Source organism: Aplidium turbinatum, chromosome 17 (assembly GCF_918807975.1).
Source record: "Aplidium turbinatum chromosome 17, kaAplTurb1.1, whole genome shotgun sequence".
Taxonomy (NCBI): domain Eukaryota; kingdom Metazoa; phylum Chordata; class Ascidiacea; order Aplousobranchia; family Polyclinidae; genus Aplidium; species Aplidium turbinatum.
In genome coordinates this window covers 10,679,356-10,699,472 of record NC_137488.1, presented here as the reverse complement: position 1 = coordinate 10,699,472, position 20,117 = coordinate 10,679,356, and the positions used below count along the sequence as shown (strand labels likewise).

The 20,117-nt window shown below is 37.4% G+C and overlaps 1 protein-coding gene across 1 annotated transcript; it reads right to left on the bottom strand.

Annotated features, from left to right (window-relative positions):
• Positions 1-1,400: 1,400 nt before the first annotated feature.
• On the bottom strand, positions 1,401-19,391 carry LOC145786361 (nucleolar transcription factor 1-like). Its single transcript, XM_082598005.1, has 21 exons — positions 19,315-19,391; positions 19,117-19,182; positions 16,016-16,089; positions 14,842-14,967; positions 14,353-14,589; positions 13,788-13,967; positions 13,387-13,497; positions 12,634-12,758; positions 12,047-12,230; positions 11,417-11,472; positions 10,936-11,093; positions 10,688-10,752; positions 10,479-10,559; positions 10,177-10,328; positions 9,078-9,204; positions 8,615-8,773; positions 8,345-8,485; positions 6,480-6,590; positions 5,832-5,954; positions 2,699-2,767; positions 1,401-2,450 (listed from the first exon to the last, which is right to left on the bottom strand). Exons 2-21 carry the CDS (start codon positions 19,172-19,174, stop codon positions 2,337-2,339), a joined length of 2,451 nt encoding a protein of 816 aa, XP_082454131.1. The 5' UTR covers positions 19,175-19,182; positions 19,315-19,391; the 3' UTR covers positions 1,401-2,336.
• Positions 19,392-20,117: the final 726 nt, after the last annotated feature.

Below are 20,117 nucleotides of genomic sequence, written 5' to 3'. Positions count from 1 at the left end.
GCCGTGAGTGAAAAAGTTGCGGAACCCTGCTGTGGTATTTAAATATCTTGTATTCGTATGTGACGTCACGTTTTTGGAAGTGCGGGATGTCTAACCCATTGACAAGAGACGCGTTAAACAATAGTGTTGCCATATGTTCTTTAAATGTCCTGCAGAGGTGCTGTTTTAAAGTACGGATAGCCTAAAACCGTTTAACGTTAGCAAGGCTATACAAAATGAAGTTGTAGTAACCGCCACTTATCAATTCATCAATGCAATCCTGTATGCAAATTTCCTTACGATACTTGTTACATCTTAGATGTAATTTCGGTTTTTCTGAAGTTTCGTTGTTTCAAGTGCAATACAGTGTTTGATCAGCCTGTATTTCTTTACTAGCTTTTAATTTTGTAAGTAAATTTAATAGTTCCATTGCATAGGTGAGTTGACAATCGATTTACTGTAAACATTTTACATGGTTGGTAAAAATTGGGTTACCCGTGAGTTAAAACAGCGTTTATGCCTGAAATTTGAATATCTGGCAACACTGCCTCCCTCTGGTAGTTGGTCCGACACCCTACTTTTGGAACTTCCTGGGTTCACCTCAGAAGCCGAGCGAATCCAATCATTGACACACCACACTCCCTCCCTACTACTTGACAAATATGACAAAACGACCAATATTGCGAGCAATGAAAAATCAAACAAGTTACCTTAAGTGAAATGTTACATCAACCGCTTTCAAGCAGATGTCACGAGATTTAACGTGTTCCTTGGCAGAAAAATTTATAACATGGAGACGACCTTACAACGCAATCACTGGATCCCCTTGCGAGCACGTTACAAATATAACATTTTATTCAAGCGTTCAGTATTAAAACATTACAATTGTATCATGAACGCCGCTCTATGTTGGTTGTAATTGACTGGGTACAGTTTTGTAAAAAGCGTTTGCCTCTAAACAATCTCATTTTAAAGTTTATTGTGCTGGTTTCTGTTAAGCGCCTGTGGTGGTCAACTGGTCATGTTACCGGTGTTTCCCGTATGCAAAGTCTGGTGAGGAAACGCACATGTCATATTTGACGATTTATTTATTCTGTCCATATTTTAAATCATTTGGCCACGTTCTCTTTTACAGTTACTGATCTGCTGTCCCGCAGTACATAGTTTAATATTAAGCCTCCCTTGAAATCGTTTTTAAATCTACCAGAGAAGCATTAGATAAATTCAGTTAGATTCCTTGGAGCTTGTTGCTTGTGCACGCCACTTTTTAATTTTACATAATCATGTACTACTGTATTATGTCTTGCTTGTTGCCTCGCGATTCCATTTTGGCTGCCGACTCGTGTTCCGTTCACACAACATATTGTTCAACATGACTCGCAATAAATCGAACTCTCGAAATGTCTCATCTCACCACTTGATAGAAATGTACACATTTAATCAAAAATGATCTTAAAAATAGTAGCAACAAAACTGAGCGGCAGTGGACGTTTGCATTCACGCCTTCTCAGCTAGTAAAACCTGTGTCTGACATTGATTCAACGTCTCCAAACACGTGAATTCATTGCAAAAAGATTAATGTTGCTAGTTGGGTTTGAAATATGATCAGAGTTGAAATGATTTACGAATTGAGCCGCGACGAACCACCATGCAAACCACTACCGCAGTGAAAGTCGATAACCAAGTCATAAGAACATGAAAAGCAGTAAAAACGTCAAATGAAAGCAGGAAACAAAATAAAATGATAGCTATAAATAATTCCATGAAATCCTGAAGGTTTCAAAGCATGATTTTTAAAACAGGTCACTTCGTGATGGTGATGGCATCATTACCACTTGCCATTCTAAATTCGTACGATTGATTTAGAATTGAACAAAAGAAATCTCAACACGGCTCGAAAATAACTTGAGCAACAAAATTTGTTTTTAAGTCTTTGGCCACTACTTCTTTCCAGTGTTCTGCATCTCCCAATAGGTCTGTGAAAACGTTTAAGGGAGATCTGTGAATGCCATTCTTTTGGGAAAAAGCACCAAAGCTCAAATATTGAACAGTGTTTTTTTCAAAAGTTTCACTCAGACTCACTCCCAGAAGTTCGGAGGTCCGCAGGCTTTATGACTCCTTGCAAGTGGTCACGTGGCTACAAAAAGGTTAAGAACTAGGCGAAAATACACGGATTTCATGAACTCTGCGCAGGTGGATGCCGCAGTGAGAACGTAACAGTTATTGAAATAGGCTTCCGTCCCATGCCGCCCAGAAAATGATTCCGATGTAGTTCTGGGCCCGGAATGAGAGACATAGATCTAAGATAAGGCAATCGCACTTTGGTCGAGAACTTTGAATCAAGCTTTGAACGATCTTCATTCGGACTCGGACGAAGAAGTGTCATCGTCGCTACTTTCGTCGTCGTCATCGCTATCGTCGGAATCGGATGAATCTGCGGAACTGCTGCTGTCGTCTTCACTATCGTCACTCTAGAAAGAAGAAATTCAACTGCATTACAATTTTATTTGTGATCGCATATGATGATGAAGAGTTGAAAAACATAAAAGTTTGGTTTGATGTCTGGAGAGTGCATAAATGATATCTTCACTTTTAATAATGATTATTTGATTTATGCAACAATGCAGCTCGTAAAACCAGTCGTTTTACGTCGATTCGCCGTCTGGAGAAGTGGACACAACGTAAACAGGATGGATTTTGCCATCCGAGAATGACTAACCTCGTCCTCTGAGCTCGATGAGTCTGAGTCATCGTCGGATTCACTCGACGCTTTCTCTTCTTGCTTCTCCTGACAAAAACAGATTTTGACAAAAACCATCAACTTACAACCACAGGAACAAAAATGCTCAACGCATCGATAAACGGCACTTGTTTGTTCATAGGTTGCCATCAGTTAAAATTTTAAAGCATAGTTAAAACGTAACATAAATAAAGTACTGGACTACTGGTACTAGGGTGTGACAGCCGCCCCATGATTTTTGAAACTTGGTTTCACAGAGCCTACCTTTTTTTTGGTGGTGAGGTTTTACCTGTATAAGATTCCTGTAAAGTTTCAAAAAAATTGGTCAAGGTTTAGAGGTGGCCCGTGGCCACTAAAGTTTTTGGGGGGTGCGCGATGCATTTTTAGGGGTGTTTTTGCTATATCTCAGCTCATAGACATGATAGAAGGTCATGTTATAGCTCAATCGATGCAGAATAAGCAAGTTTATATCAGACTTGTAAACAAATGTTCAGTTTAAAATGTGTAGTTTTCGAGTTATTTGAGAAAACCCCGTTTTTTGCATATTCGTGAGAAAAATGTTCTTAGCACATTTTCTTCTTGGGTTAAAACACATGGAAAATCAATGAAATGATGAATTCACATGTTTACTTAATGTTAAACGAAATCACAAAGTACATTTGAGAACTAGGAACAGCGATGATAAAAATCACAATGTAAGAAACCAACACCGAGATGGATGTAAGTTTTGTTTACGCTGATTGGGCATAGAATTTCTGCTGTTTTGAACTACTTGAAGAAGATTTTTAAATGAAACTTCTGTCTTGTGTCAATAAAGTCTTGGCACAGTTTGACACCCCTTTCTGCTGCATCATTAACAACACAAAGATTTAAAACCCGTTTCTTTGCTTCACAGTAGCTGCCGTTCTGGCACTAATCGACAACACCAACACTTAAAAAGGTCGTGTCAATCCTCAAGATTCTGAAGAAGCTCCAAGAATATTCTCCAACAAAGGAGCTCAAGTCATCTGTTGGTTTTGTAGGAACGGAAGGAAAGGAGGGTTTGCCAAAATCACTTCCTTCTCTTTTCAAAGAATGTCCAGGATCTTCGAAGCTTGTCAGCTTTTGAACAATTTTTTGCTTTGTCCCATCAGACAGACTGCTATCGAAAGGGTAAGGGGTATAAGTTCTTCACTAAGATACCACATGTGCCCCTTTAGAGCTTTAAGAGCTGCTTTGGCCATACTGCTTTTGATTTCTTCATACTCAAGGAGGTTGTTGATAAGTTCTAGGTCGTTGCAAGGAGCAGAAGTTGACACAGAAGCAGTTAGCCACCATGACACATAGGAATATACAAGCTGAACAAATTTTTGGATTTTCTTTAACTGTTGCTTTGAACATATAAAACCTGCAGGAAGATCTCTAGTAATAACTTTAGTCAGAAGAACGATCTTGATGCATTATAAAATCTTGGCCATCCATCTGGCTTTGTGACAAGCACCCGGACGTAGAAAACCTCCAAAGATCTCAGTCAGCTCCTTCACCAAGATACAAAAGCACTAGTTTGACTAGCTCCTCATAATCACCCCTCACAAATCTCTGGCCTAGGGCTTCATAGCAGATCTTCACAATCATCTCCTTCTTGATCCTCATATCTGCTGGCAAAGGTGCAGGGATGTCTAGGTCTGCATGGCAACATTTATGGCTAATTGACTCAAAGTTCTCCCTAAACCTGTGAGAATATAAACACATTTCACACTACTAAAATTCTTTGTTGCTGTAAATCGTCCATCCTGTGCTTAGTTTCTATTAGGAAGCCTAATCACTTCCTCTGCCATCTTATGAGATTGCAAGTGAGGTATTCTTGCATATGCGTAAAAGGGTAGTACTGCTTTAACAGCTTCGTTAGCAGCGTTTCTCAAGGTATTTGTTGGTGTGGAATGATGCAAGAAAGAACAGCAGGACCTGACGACAAGTAGGTAGTCGTGAACCAGTAATGACTTTATCTTCTTCACCAGGAATTGTGTCAAGCAAATAATACCTTGGATCTTTAAACTATGACATAGCATGTAATATAAATTAGCACTTACCACCATAAAAATTGCCTAAATAGTAAACACAATGTTAGTGTTCAGTTTCTATGCTTCTAACAAAGCAAAACATGAGGTAACTTAGGTTTAAACTGTGAAGAGTTACAGCTTCTGTACTTCTCCAGGTGTTCCTAGGAAGAAAAAAAGTGAAAAAGATAAAACATTCAATTCATATGTAAAATTTTTCACAAAATTTTTACAAAAAACGGGGTTTTCTCAAATAACTTGCAAACTACACATTTTAGGCAAATATTTTCTTCACAAGTCTAATACAAATTTGCTTATTCTGCATCGATTGAGCTATAGCACGACCTTCCATCATGTTTAGGAGCCGAGATATAGCAAAAACACCCCTAAAAATGCATCACGCACCCCCCAAAACTTTAGTGGCCACGGGCCACCTCTAAACCTTGACCAATTTTTTTGAAACTTTACAGGAATCTTATACAGGTAAAACCTCACCACCAAAAAAAAGGTAGGCAAATTCTGAAAAGGTCGGGGCGGCTGTCACACCCTAACTGGTACTTAAAACGTAAATCCCGTTTGTTTTAGTAATGAGTTCGTGGTGCAGAGGACCCTAAATCATCGAGTTGGTGCGGTGCAATGACAATTCAACCAACAGTTGGAATTGTTCTACTGGGAAGTCTGCTGTGCGAATCGAGTACTCAAAGCTCAAAAGGACATTGGTTGGAAAAATCTTTCAAATCAATTTCAAAAAAGATTGGGCGAGACACACAGGCGTCGCGTTAGCATCCCAGACAACAAATTAGTCATTTTTGTGCATTGATTCAACGTCTGCAGACGGCGAATCGGCATTAATGACTAATTTATACGTTGAAGCAATATGAAAAAACGACTGATATGCTGTCTGGGATAAGCCTATCGGGGACACCGTTACTTGGATTTGACGCACGATAAAAGCTTTTTGCTTTGAATCTAAAGATGAGCAAATCGGATCTCAATAAAGGCACATGGAATTGTGCCTTTATTCAAATCCGATAAAGGATTTCTTAAAAAATATAATAAACCACTCGTCGCTTCACCTGAACGACTGCGACTTGAAGTTTGGCTTTCTTCGAGTCGGATGCAGACGTGGCCGTTTTCTTCCTCTTTTTCGAATTTTCGATTTGCTCCATATATTGAAAAGCCAAATCCTTCGGAAGTTTCTAAGTGGAAAAAAAATCAAACATAACTGAAGCAAAGATGCCCAAAGAAAACCGGATATTTACAACAAATCCAGAAATCAGTTCTTTTTTGCAGTGATTCAACGTCTGCAGACGCTAAATAAATGCAAAAGGGATACTTTCTGGCTGTAAAACAAATACTGCATCAAATTGAAGTTATTCCGGCTAAAATTACATGCACGAAAGTTTCATAAAAGCAAAAGATGTCCAAAAATTCCCGTGATAGATTTCAGTCGTCCGAGGTGGGAGAGAGTACCATAGTGGCTCCACTTACACTGTACAATATGATTTCTACATAAGGACGACTATGCAACTCAATTGCAATGTAAAATTGATGCCAGTCGACGTTTAAAAGCTTGGCATATTGCGAAAAATCCAGACGGCTGTCTGTAACAGAAACGTTTTTATCTGAGCAAAAAACGCAAACCGAATTGCCAATAATTCCACTTGTGCTGTTGGTAGAAAAACAACATTTTTTTTTGATCGAGCGACGTAAACTAAACATACCTTCAGCCATGCTGCCAACTCCAACTTGTACTTTTCACTTGCTTTCTTAGCCTCGTCTTGATATGCTTTCTTCTTGTCCGGTCCAAGATCCGTCCAGAGCCTTCCTATCTCCTGCGTGGTAACAACAGTTTTGTAACGATAAAGTGAAAACGAGAAGTTTGAACTGAGAGCCTTTAAAAGTCAGGCAAACAAAATAATCGCCAACTCCTGATATAAACAACGCTTAGAGCAGTGATTTTCAATTTCGTTTGGTCTTGGTCTACAAAATTTGAAAACAACTGGCGGTGCCGCGGTGGCACTTGAGTTTTGCCAGCTATCACACTTGGGTGAACTCGAATAAGAATGTGAAAATGTAGTAACTTTTTCCTTATTTTTGTTTACTTGGATATGCAATTTGTGCTGTTAAACGCATAGAAAGCAGGAAAAATGTTATTCACAATGCCTTGCTTCAATAAATACCATACTAAATTTCAGAAGTAACTATTTTTTTCTGTGCTCATAAACGTCATTTTGTTTTTGTTGTACAAGTAAAGAGTGTGCTTTTTTCAGCAACAACTGTAGAAGTACAGAAAAGTTTTGTTCTTATCTCCAAGCATTAGGGCATTACGAAACCACTCGTTGCTTAAAAGAAGTGAAGCCAAGATTGATCCTTGCATAACACCATTTTTCAGGAGTCTCCTACAAGTCAGCTGTTGTGAACAAATCGCCGTTGAGTACTGAGCTAGCAACATTTCAGTAAGAGGCTGAAGTTGACAAACGATGAAACTTGGCATGTCACAAGTCAGAAAATTCAGTTTATCAAGCGATGACCATTGACCAAGCAAGTCCAAACTGAGCAAGTAAATCTCTTTTGCTGACTTGATAGTAGCTGAAATGTACTTGCTGATGCTGAGTTGTCGCATGCCGAATGGTCTGACTACCATTTTTCAGACAGTTCAGTGTGCTTCGCCATGGGTAGGTAACATTATAACTTTATAGCTATGAAGTTCCACGATCATGTGGACTTATGTGCCTATCTGAAAGCAGGTGATACAACTTACAAACAAGATCGCGGTGCAACACAGCATCACATACACTTGTAAAAACTTGGAAAAGTGGCGTCGGTCTTTTTTTAGCCTCAAACCAGACCTCAGTGTCGAGTCGAGAGCAGAGTTGGATCAATTACACAATTTTCAGTTCAATTACATTGTTCTGAAATTTTCAAATTACGATTACTTCCAAATGTAGGCTAATTCATTACACTTTTTATTTGCAAAAATCAAATGTTTCAAGTATTTATGTTCATCGGTGATTTTTTACAGTTTGATTTTAGGTTGCAGTGTAGAAGTCCCTTTTGAACCCCAACTAACGGTTCAACAAAAGTACTGATATCATGCGTGCATTCCGTGCAACTTACCAAATGTAATTTTAATTCGGACCAAAATTTTTTGAAATTACAGTTACAATTACACAACAACAAAAAACTCTCAAGTACAATTACACACAAGTGTGTAATTAATTACATTCAATTACAAATTATTATTGATCCAACGCTCGTCAAGAGGGTAGTCTGATCCACGGTGGATTTTCGGCATCAAAACTCAGCTTGTCCTTCTGGAGATGGTCGACACAGTGAAAATGAAACGCTGGACGTTTTTAAAGTGGACACAGAGAAGCCGTTTCATACAATTGTCACGTGGGTTAGCAGGTAGCTTAGGGGTTTTAGGGATCGCAACCACTAAAGCTCCTTTTCAATTTTTTGGATCGTAACGCAGAGGAAGCGGGAAGAAAAAATTTGCACACACTTTTAGAAAGAGCAAGAATGGAGTACAAGAGCTGAGAAAATATCATCTGCTTAAATATTTGTTGACCACACAAATTTTCACCTTGAATTTTTCATTTTGGGACAAATGCCACAAAGAACCAATTCGAGATGCGCTGAACAATTGGTATCCATTAGTCGGAGGCTTCTTAGGCTCGCCCGCCAGCTTCAATCGCTTTCGAGGCTTTTCCTTGTTGTCATTCACCTGCACGAGCGAAAGTGATGAAACAGAAAGCAACACAACCGAAAATGCTACGCACCCACAATAGAATACACGTTGATGTGTAGACGCAAGTTGATTCATGGTGTTTTACAGCAATGTTAATGCATTTACCGACACGGTTTGTTCTGCGGTGGCGTTGACCGCTTCTCGGTACGCGGTGATGTTTTGTTCGTTTCTCTCCTGCGCCGCGACAATGAACGGTTCGCGACGTCCCTTGTTCATCTTGGACCAGGAATTACGAAGCTGTCGTTCCGCCGCCTCCTTGTCGCCCTGCAAGAAGAGTAAGTCTGTTGATAACATCGATCGTAAAGCAGACTGTGGCGGGAAATCAAAAGACAGATTGCCGTCGATCACGTTGTTTTATTGGTAGTGAAAACGTAAGTGGTCAATTAGTCATGTGCAGCAGTCAAGAACCTGCGCAGAAATACTGAAGAACGGCTCAAATCGAAAAAATCCAGCAACCAAGTAAAAGAAGGCAAGACAGCCAAAATTCACTGAAAAAATGTGTGTTTGACAAATTCCCGAATGGCAAAAAGAAAAAGTAGATGTCACCATGGCTTCAAGCAACACTGACGTTTGATTTCTTGATGTAGCTGTTTAACAGCTTTTCTTGGTAGATTTGTTCCCCAGTCACTGGCTGTGGTTGTTTGGGTAATGCTTTCTCGTCTTTAACGCCATTCTTTTTCATGTTTTCTTCCTTTCTGCAATAAAAAATCCTATCATTGGTCGTAAAACTAATCTCTTCTTGCTTCATGAAAGTCATTGCGCTTTGCCGTGAACGGGCGACAGATAGAAAAAGAAGTTGTGTTAAATAACATTATAATATACAACATACTACAATAAAGTTTCTTTATAACGAGAAAATAAAATCAGCTTGTTTCAGAAACTTGTAAAACTTATTGATACATTTTCAGTATATATATGGAAAAACAAATGAAAAAAATAAAAACTAATTAACCAGTGAATTCAACCGTGGAAATGTGCACTGTAAAAATCATTTATAACAACTTCTTAACAGTTTTAAAGCTACATTATAAGATTTGTAATGTTTCTAACTTTTAGTTTATTTTCATGTTATTATATTATGTTAAAAGCCGTGTGGTCGTTAGGTTTTATTTGTCTACATATAAGATTCATTGCGAAAGATAACATAGAATTGCTTAGAAATGGCACACCACTAAATCCTGTATTTCGTGTAACAAAAAATTAATAATAACAGAGGCTTAAGCAATCTCACGAAATGTAGCAGGTTAAAATGAAGAAATCAAAAACGTAATCACTCCTAAGTATTCGTTTCAAACACCAAACTGTCACCGCACTTGGTATTCTGATATAAATGATGGAATTATCTGTTGCGGTTTCCTCAAATTTTATATACGACTGAGGTCAGGAAAGTTTGGCACACAGAAACAACTTTGATTTACATTTTGGTGCTGGTATCGTTATTGACAAAATGACGTCACTCAACCAAGTTATTTTGTTCTTGGTCATCTGTTAATGCCAATTTCTAGATAGTTCCTGTCATGTTTCAGCACGTCAAAAAAATACACGGAAACGCAAAAAATGCACGTAAACGCAAAAAAAATAAACACTTTCGAAGAGCCTTGAGAGGAATATCTTTCTTTGCATGACAAACATACTGCATTTGATGAAACATATTCCGGAAAACTCACATAAAATTCTGCATCTTCTCGCTATAGAGCGCCCGTTGTTCTTTTTCTTTTTGGAGATATTTATGACGCTTGTGCTCGGGCAGCTCGTGGTAGCGACGGGCCAACAGACGAGTTATCTCGTCGGCTGAGTGCCCGGGGTACTGTGCCTCAACCTGTTCATAAACACAAGCAACGATGGTGAAATGGAATGGCCAAGATGTTACAAAAGTAAGTGAGTAAAGGTTAAAGCTCCAGATTTTTTTGACGAGCTAATGCAAACCCGAAACAAACTCATAAAATTGGATTGAAGTAGTTGGCGGTACCTTTCTTCGGTGGGCTTTCTGGTACAAGAAAAGAGCTGATATCGGCGTGGTTGGCCTTGCCGGTGCTAGACGTTGAAACTTCTGCAAAATTTAAGCATTTTACTGAAGCGACTGTTCCAGTGGATTAAAGAAACGAAAAATAGGCAACATCACATCAAAGTTTTAGTATAACTATTAACTATACAGTTTCTGCCATTGTGAAGACATACTTCTGTTTCAGGGTCATTCTCTTGCTCTTTCTTTTCTTCCTCTTTCTCTTCGTCACTATCCTCTTCTGTTCAATGAAAAAAAAAAAAAACGTTGTAAAGTACAGCAACTATCCGTTGTTTAGCAAAAATTTTTACAACAATAATAGTGAGTGCCCAGACAGCAAATCATCAATGTAAAAAACGACTGATTAGCCGCTGGGGCAGTTCAGTGTGATTCAAAATGCCTCAAACAAAGTTTGTCATTGTACCGTCACTTTCTTCACTGTCGCTATCGTCGCTCGAATCGTTAAGCTCCATTTCATCATCGTCATCACTGGTGTCGTCATCGTCAGTGCTGCTCTGGTCCTTGCGTTCGACTTTGATCGTTTGGCCGCCAGCTGACACAGTTGAGCGTTGTTTGGGGATACTGCGATGAGACAATTGCGGAGATACTATGTCAGATTAGGTTGATACAACACGTCAAGTCTATAAAAGTGTGTCAAAGTCAAAAACAAAAAAATGGAAAAGATTTTGCCAGTAGAAGTATTAAATGAAAATTAATATTTTTGGACGGAAAATTCAAAGGTTAACAACTGAGATTAAAGCAAGATTGTCCATAAGCGAAGTCGCCCAATGTTCATACCAGAAGTGTAAACCTGGTATTTCATTGCCTTTGATTTGATAATAGTGACTCAATTTGCTCAAATATTCTATAGCTGGTAGTTTTTATACTGAATAACAGATACATACCCTTTCTTAGTTTTGTTCATCTCGTCTTCCTTTTGACGTTGTTCTGGTGTTAAGGTCTGTGAATTGACAACAAAAGAATTGTGGATAACATGTTGCCCATTGTCTAAATAAGAGTTTATACAGTTTTGATACCAAAAAGCGCAATATACACCAAGTAAAATGAACGTAATTAAAGTTTATGGTAGAATTAGGTTTTGTTGCGGAAACACCTCAGAATGACTGTTTCAAATTTACAAAAAGCGATAAGATTTTCATTTACAACGTAAATTTTACATCATTTATCTACACTTTTTTCGCTACTATCATTTATCCGTATCATTTACTACAAAGTTGAAGGTAACAAGGCTATTTGTGATACAAGATAAAGATATCGGCGTGAAAAACCATTTTCATTCACAAACGCTCATAACAGGATGAGCGTGTGACGTTTTATTGTTCACACGCCTCATCTCAGTACCCAACAAACGGACATGGGACTTTGTAATGGGTTTTCCTTTAGTCATTATACTTATGTTACCGCTGTGGCTGCGCCTGTCAGTTACGCATTGGGCTTTTTAACCACAAGAGAGCCCACAAATGACGTAACCCTGAGCTACCATATTCGTTTCCGAAGTACTGTCATACGCATACTTTGCAAAACTCCGAGTAATTCTTTTCATATTCTTTTTTCATTGCCTTATATCGCGCCTGCAGAGCTTGTTTATCTTCTTCGCTCTTCAGCTGCCACAGACGCGCACATTCCACTATTCGATTTTGGCTCGAGAAGTTTCCAAGCTTCGGCATAGTCTCGGTACAGAAGAGATTGTATCCGTTCCTGGAAGGCAAGCAATAGCGTTAGCAGTGCCAGTACACTCACCAATTCAGAAAGTAGCTACCACGACAAAAGCTGTTACACACGCCACATGGCTCGAGTACCTATTTTCAAGACGGAAAAACTCAGCTGGTGGATATTTTCGAAGTGCTAGGATGATGATAGAATTTCAAGCATAATCTCGAAAATTCTACAGTGCAGTGAAGCTTAGTATGTTCAAGGAGGCTCGTCAATGTGAGGTAAAGCGTTTAAAAAATTAAATACTGAGTGGCTGGGGTTGAAAACAATACTTCAGAAGTTTGGAGTTTGCCATATAACTAGTTTTCTCTTTTGACGGTATATGTGCTCACCTGACCACACAACTCCTTTACAGACTTAATATAAATGAAAAAGGGTCACGACTTACGAAGGTGGCTTCTTCGGTTTCCCAAGGTATTGATCATTCAATTTTCTTTCGGTTTTAGTTAAAATCAATTTTGGTTGCTTCTTTTTCACTGCAGAGTTGTTGTCGGGATCCTTGTCCAAAGAAGCCTACGTATAACATGCTTACGTATTGACGTTGTACATCATCTCATTTATTATAGTACTTCAAATACGTTGATATAATATACGTTATCTAATTCTCAGCAGAAAACAATGCATAGAAAAGCAAACTCAAGTTTATGCGGTCAGAAAGCTACAAAAATGCATCGTACAACAGCCTAACGCTGATCAAAAACCTATTTTATTGACTGGAAAAACGCTCTTGAACATTAACTTTAACTATTTTGCAAATACGTTCGAATTCATCATTGTCGCCCAAGCCACCAAGATACTCATTGCTTTGTTTTTACTTGCAGTTAAAATGATACCACTAGTAGCTACAGAACTCAGAGATCCAAAATCATTCATCAACTGAAAGGATGACCTTTCCTTAACCTTTATGTAAGAATTATAATATATTTTTTTAATTTAGCCATTAGACTTCGAGCCATGGATTTACAACAGTAATATGTTTTTAATATATGTTCGATTGTTCGTGTCATTAAAATGCTAAGCAATCTTCAAATACCAGAATTTATCAGTGAAAGACGAATGATAATAAATTCAAGTAAATAGCAACCGTGAAAAAGAAATTTAGAACTACACAAACACGAACTTGGGATGTATCTGAACTCACAACGTATTCTTCCTGTTCTTTTAAAGCCTTTTCTATGTATGCTTGTTTTTCCTGATCGGATAAATATTTGTATTGGTTTTTGAGAGCATCTTTGCATTCTTTTTTGTCCATCTGTGTTCAAAGACAAGCGAACGTCAAGTAATAGTTGTTAATAATGCACTAAAATGATCTCTTTGCAGGTTAAATAGATTATGTGTGTTGCATCGTCTCAAACAACTTATTTTTTTAGTCTACTATAATAGTTTATACTAGTGATGCCACTCTTTAGTCTTTATTTGATATTTTTTCCTCTTGCCCTGTAAGTACAACAGAAAACAGATAGAGCTATGTTGATGCGACTACGGTTACACATGATAGCTAGGCTTTAATGACAAAATAGACATGCTTGTGTAAAAATTAACCTTTGCGTGTCGGCGAGAAAATTCTTCCAAATTTTCATCCCGAAAGATGAGTACAGGTGTTCGAGGCTCGTGGACCTTAGGTGTTGGTGTGTTGAAGTAACTGGGGTGTTCTTCTTTAAACTTCTTCAAGGCAATTTGAAATAATTCAGTTTCTTTCTTCCAGGTTTCAACATACCTTTTCTAAATCACACCAAATAAAGTTACAAAGAAACGGCAAGGAATAGGGAAGACTTTCGCTCAGTGAGCTACCACTGGCTAAAAATGATGATCAATGCATCATGATTATATTTTGGTTTTTGATATACGGTACATTCAAATAGCAGCATAAAAAACAAATGACAATAATTAATCAATGGGTATATATTGGTGTAAGGAATTTTGAATCAATCTGCTTCTTGAAGGTAAAAGATATCTTTTAAGAATATGCAATTCATGAGCTTTTGATTCACACCTTTCTAATATTTTCATGCAGTCAACAACAGATCCAGCATTATTAAAACAGGAATTTCTATGTTATACTAAGCAGTAAGCATGTCACAAAAATATATAGCAAATAGCTTCTAACCTTTTTCCCTTCTGGCAATTCCCTGTATTTTTTACTTAGTTCAACAGTCACATCTAGATTGGACATGTTCGGGTGCTTAGCGGCAAAAGCAGGTCGTTTTTCCATAAAGAATTGAAAGTACGGCGTGAGAGGACGCTTTGGATAGTCATGATGCTTTTTTATTTGCCCTTTGTATGGATCCCGTAAATATTCTCGAGCATCACGAATCAAATCTGCAAGAGTTCTAAATTTCCGAACCTAAGTAAATACAATACATAATTATGTTTCAACTTCCAACAAAGAAAATTCATCAATACTAAAACGAAGCATAAACTTGACAATTTCACCAAAGCAACTGAAAGCTCAATCGAGAAAAAAAATTGTCATATCAATTCCTTTTCCCCACTTTGAGAAATTGTAGTTGTTATATTCATAACTAGAAAAATAAACCACTAAAATACATTACAGTAACGTAATGTTTCAGCTGTACTATATTTGGTTGTATTTTACCTCTCGTGATAATACAGTCCATGCTTGCTTGCAATCATCTGGAGAATAACGATCAAATGCAACTTTATCCCATGGCATTTTATCCAGTGCGCTGGTGTATTTTAATGACTCAGACTTTCCAATATGCTGAAAAAATGTTACAATAACAAAACATTATTAAAAGTTAACAACGGTACACTCAATGCTTTGCAACTGTTCCATGCAAAAATCTGTAACAATTAGCACCAATTAAAGGACTGTTAGCTTAATAAGTACTGTAGATATATAATTATATTTCTTGATATATTTCTTGGGTAGATATATTTCTTGGGGTGTGGGAATTGGGATGGTGCACCATATTGTTGGTGTACCATATGCGAAAGGCCGATCTTTGTAGTGCTTCTTCATCTCTTCAAGGGCTGGAACTAAAATATCGTTGATGTAGCGATTTGAATTGATTTTAACTCCTTGTTCCACGATCTCTTGCCATGCCTGCCTTCAGTTCTCTAAGAATCTGTGCTCTTTCAAGCCTCTTTTGCTTTTGGAGAGGTGTAAGGAATTGTCGTCTTCTCATCTTGTAAGGAGACAACTGAAGATCTTTTTCCACAGTGGTTCTCATTGAAGTGTTGCTCACATTCATGTCTTTGGCCATTTGATGGATGGATCTGTTTGGGTTTCCCTTTCTCAGACAGGCTTAACCACTTTCTTTGTTTGAGCAGTGCAAGGTCCCACTCCTAGGACGATCTTTATGTACCAAGTTCTTTAAATTTATTCACAACATGGTAAACGGTAGATTTGGCAACTTTAAAGAGCTTAATGATAGCTTTTCTTTGGTTCATTTTAGACCTTATATACAATTAATGCCTACAATTAGACCTAAACTTTAGAGAGTTTAGCAAGATATTTAGCATATTAAAAGACATCTATAAGCGACATTTAATACGATCATCAAATCAAAAAAAGTTCAAGAACTTTCTGTTCACCCTGTACTCCTGTAGTTATATTTCATATATGCTAACAGAAAAGTAAAGTTTCCTTTTTGTTTTATAGAGTAGCCTAGTAACCATATTACTGTAGTGAGACAAAGATTGGAAAAATAAGAAAATAACAAGTCTAATAATTACATTTCTTATAAGTAATTTTACAATGATAAATAACAATGATTGTGCTGCAATTGCAGTAAAACACAACTTACAGATTGCATGCGAGACATAAGCAAATCTTTATCTTCTTTAGTCCATTCTGAAGTTACCAATGACACTTTAGATTCTAAAGTTTAAAACAAGCAATTAAATTAAACAAAAACATGAAATAACGAAGTCAACTCATAAAACAATGTGAAATGTGATGTGCAATGGCAAGCCTCTAAGCTCCTATATTTTTCTGGCGATAAATCATAGGCTACCAGGGCTTCTTCCAGGAAGCTAAATAAAAAAATAATGTTTTGGCATTCATTCAGATAAAACAACGCAAATAAGGCCTTGAAAAGTTTAGCAGTTGTATATATTTAAATACATTGCTTCACAAGTAGTGTAAAGCTAGTCTTTTGAGTTTTTACAGGTCGATGATCATCTTTTTTGTGAAACATTTTTCATGCATGTGAGAGACTTTGCCTTGTTTGTGAAAAAAAGGTAGCGATTAGCAAATTTGAGTACAGTGAAAAAAGTTTGAAACACAAACGCAAGTGGAAAAATTGTTTCAAATACCAACAAACCAAATGTTGGCTTTTGGAAAGCGGCGACCAATGGCATGCAGGCGCAGTAGTTTTGGAGGCTATTTAGCAGCGTAGAGGGTCTATTGCACCTATGTTGATACTGTACAGACAAGAGTGACAAATTTCTTGCTTGTGGCAACAGAAGTTCAAAATTTGAAGAAACAAAAGACGAACCAGAGTGAGTTGACCAATCAATTATAAGTTTTATTTGTTGGATGTCATCAAAACAGTATCACAGTACTATACATCAATGCTTCTTAAACTGTGGTATGCATACCACTAATGAAAAGATGTACATGAAAAGTCTTCCAGGTGGAATACAAGCAACTCACTTAACTTGAAAAAAAAAGTTAAGACAAAATAATAGAATTTGTAAGAACTTTCAGATTACGCAATATGCATTATTGTGTTATATGGTAACTATATCGTTTTGCACACAGTACAGTACCAACTACCAAGAAAAGTCAAAGTGCCTTAAACGCAGTAATAAAATAAAGGCTGTGGCTATATTTACACTATATAGTGTAATAATAGCCTCAATAGTGTTGCCAGATAAAGAATTCTGCCCTAATTTGAGAAAAGTTTAAAGCTGTTGGAAACAAAAACTTGTATTTTGGAAATTTTTTTATGGCAGTGGCTATTTGACCGGCGCCGGTCTTTGAATCTGAAACACTATTTGGCCGGTCATAACGTCACTATATGGGCATTTTTTTCTTTTTCTCTTTCAAAGCAAAAGACGAGAAGAGTGCCTATATAAGTTCTAAATTCAACACCTATGTTCAACTGAATCTGTGGTGCGTAGGATACGTATCGGGCTGGTGCACCAGAGGGAATGAGTTCGATACTACGCGGAAACCGACTCGCTTTATTGATTTTTTTAGCACCTTCTTTTTGAGTGAGCAATCCCCTACTTCTACCATCCCTAGCAGAAGCGTTTTTTTATTTTTAATTTTTAACTAAATTTTGACCCGAATTGACTCAATCGTTAGGCTGCTGCATTTTTGTGGTCAATTTTTAATTTGAGTAGCCTACAGCCCAATTTGTTATCTCTTTTCAACTACGAGTAGGCTAATAAAGTTAGAGTTTTTAATTTTCTGGAATTTGAGAATTTCTCTGGGTAATTTTCCATTCGTCATAAGAGGACGTGACCGTGTTTGCCGAACGACGCATTACATTTTTGCGTCGTTCGGCAAACACGATCACATCCTCTTATGACGAACGGAAAATTATCCAGAGAAATTCTTAAATTCAAGAAAATTAAAAAATAAAATTAAGTAATAAAGTTAGAGTTTTTAATTTTCTGGAATTTGAGAATTTCTCTGGGTAATTTTCCGTTTGTCATTACATTTTTGCGTTTTGTAGGCTACTCAAATTAAAAATTGACCACAAAAATGCAGAAGCCTAACGATTATGTCACTTTGGGTCAAAATTTAGTTAAAAATTAAAAAAAAAAAAAAACGCTTCCGCGTAGTATCGAACTCATTCCCTCTGGAGCACCAGCCCGATACGTATCCTACGCACCACAGAATCAGTTGAACATAGGTGTTGAATTTAGAACTTATATAGGCACTCTTCTCGTCTTTTGCTTTGAAAGAGAAAAAGAAAAAAATGCCTATATAGTGACGTCATGACCGGTCAAATAGTGTTTCAGATTCAAAGACCGGCGCCGGTCAAATAGCCACTGCCTTTTTTTATTCCTGGGCAAAGATCAAAACCTTAACCTTATTCCTAACTCTAACCCTTACCTTAACCCTTCCTAACTTTAATCTTAACTCTGGCAACACCTGATTGCAACCATGGCAACAAGTATGTAAAAATAGCCACTTCCTAAAATAAATCAGCAATAGATATTTTAACACAATGCCACTATCGCTTCGTTTTCACAATCACTTCTTAGTTTGCACAACAAAAGGTGTTTATAAATGCGGTTGTACCAAAAACTGGTTTGTGCTGTAGCTTTCTATAATCAGGTCTAAAGTTTAACAGAACTCTATCATATCTGCAGATCAGCATTGCAATTATGAATTATAAATAATGCTACAAACAATACATCAATGATCTGCTAACCCGATCAGCAAACAAGTTTACAAAATGCTACAACACTGTCAAAGCAACCCTGAAATCAGACTGCCTTTTTATTCTAACCTTAATACATACGTACATAATATGACTCATAAAATTTAGAGAAATCCTTGGATTTGAGCACAGGCGCGAATCTAAGAGTTTTTTTCGGGGGGGGCCAGAAAATTTGAAAATCAATTAAAAAGAAAGAAAAAGCTAAACAGATATGAACAATGATACTACGACATATACGATATGCTATAAAATAGACATTAAAAGAACCATTTTCATCAATTGTGATGCCGAGGGACTAATATCAGCTGTTTAGAAGCTTATCAAACCATTTGATGTGGAAACATACAATTTTTCACAAAATTTCGGGGGGGCCCGGGCTCCCCCCATAAATCCGCGCCTGTTTGAGCATGCAACGTAAACAAAGAACACATACCACACAATCTTTTGCAGAAAAGCTTTAGAATGTTACATATAAAATAACAATGCATTAACATTTTCATATGTACCTGTTTTTGGGACTACTTTAGTTGAAGATGCTTTACTTTTTTTCTTACTTGAACTCATTGTGAAATCTGTTTTGTGCAAAAAGAAATAGACAAAAACAGCTTAAAATCTAAGATTAGCCTATCTCATCACGCCAACAACAACAAGCAAAGCTCATACGTAGCCCATAAATCAAAATACTTAAATAGTAGGTTACTTACTTGTTCAGCAATCGTAGTTCACCAACTTCGTTTATTGCAACACACTCTTACTTGCAAACAGCCAAAAGTGCTGAAGTGCCAACGCGACAACATCGACAGAAAACGAAACCTTCCGCCGTGAACAGTCTGTTCTCGGCTGGATTACAACATACTTTTTATTCGATGTTTCTTTTTAATATTTTCCACGTGTTTTGGCAGACTGAAATAAAAACAATTAATGAGTTTGTCGTTTTACCTCTGAACTTTAAACAATAAACCAGTAAGTTTTACCTTTCTATATAATAATGTGATTTCTTGCCAAGAAGCACGATACTTCCTTTACCAAAAGTACGAACGAGAGTTAAAACTTGGTTCTGCCCAATCAGACGCGTTGAATTGCGGGGCAAATGTTCCTCCGCGCCGTTCATTGTAGCATCAACGAAAGACGCGGGTTCGAAAAGTTTGTTGCTTTCCCACACCGAGAAGCCACTGCCTTTTGGATGAGCTAGTCGGGTTGTTTTGTTTATCTATGTTTTTTATTAGGATATATGTTTTCAGGTGCAATCAGGTTGACTTCTTTCCGCTTGACCCAAAGCATAATCACTAATTAGAAATAAATAATAATAATAATAAATAAAACAGACTGAGACCACCCAATCGGAAAATGCAAGTGAGGTTCGAAAAAAATTCTGTTCCGTATGAAATTGCTATCGGGGTTACAAATAAGCAATCTCTTTTTGGTTATCCGTCAAAATTGTGACATTCCCCAGTGCGGAGAGAAAATTTTTGCAGAGGAAAGCGATCAATTTTTGAGGGGTGTGAAT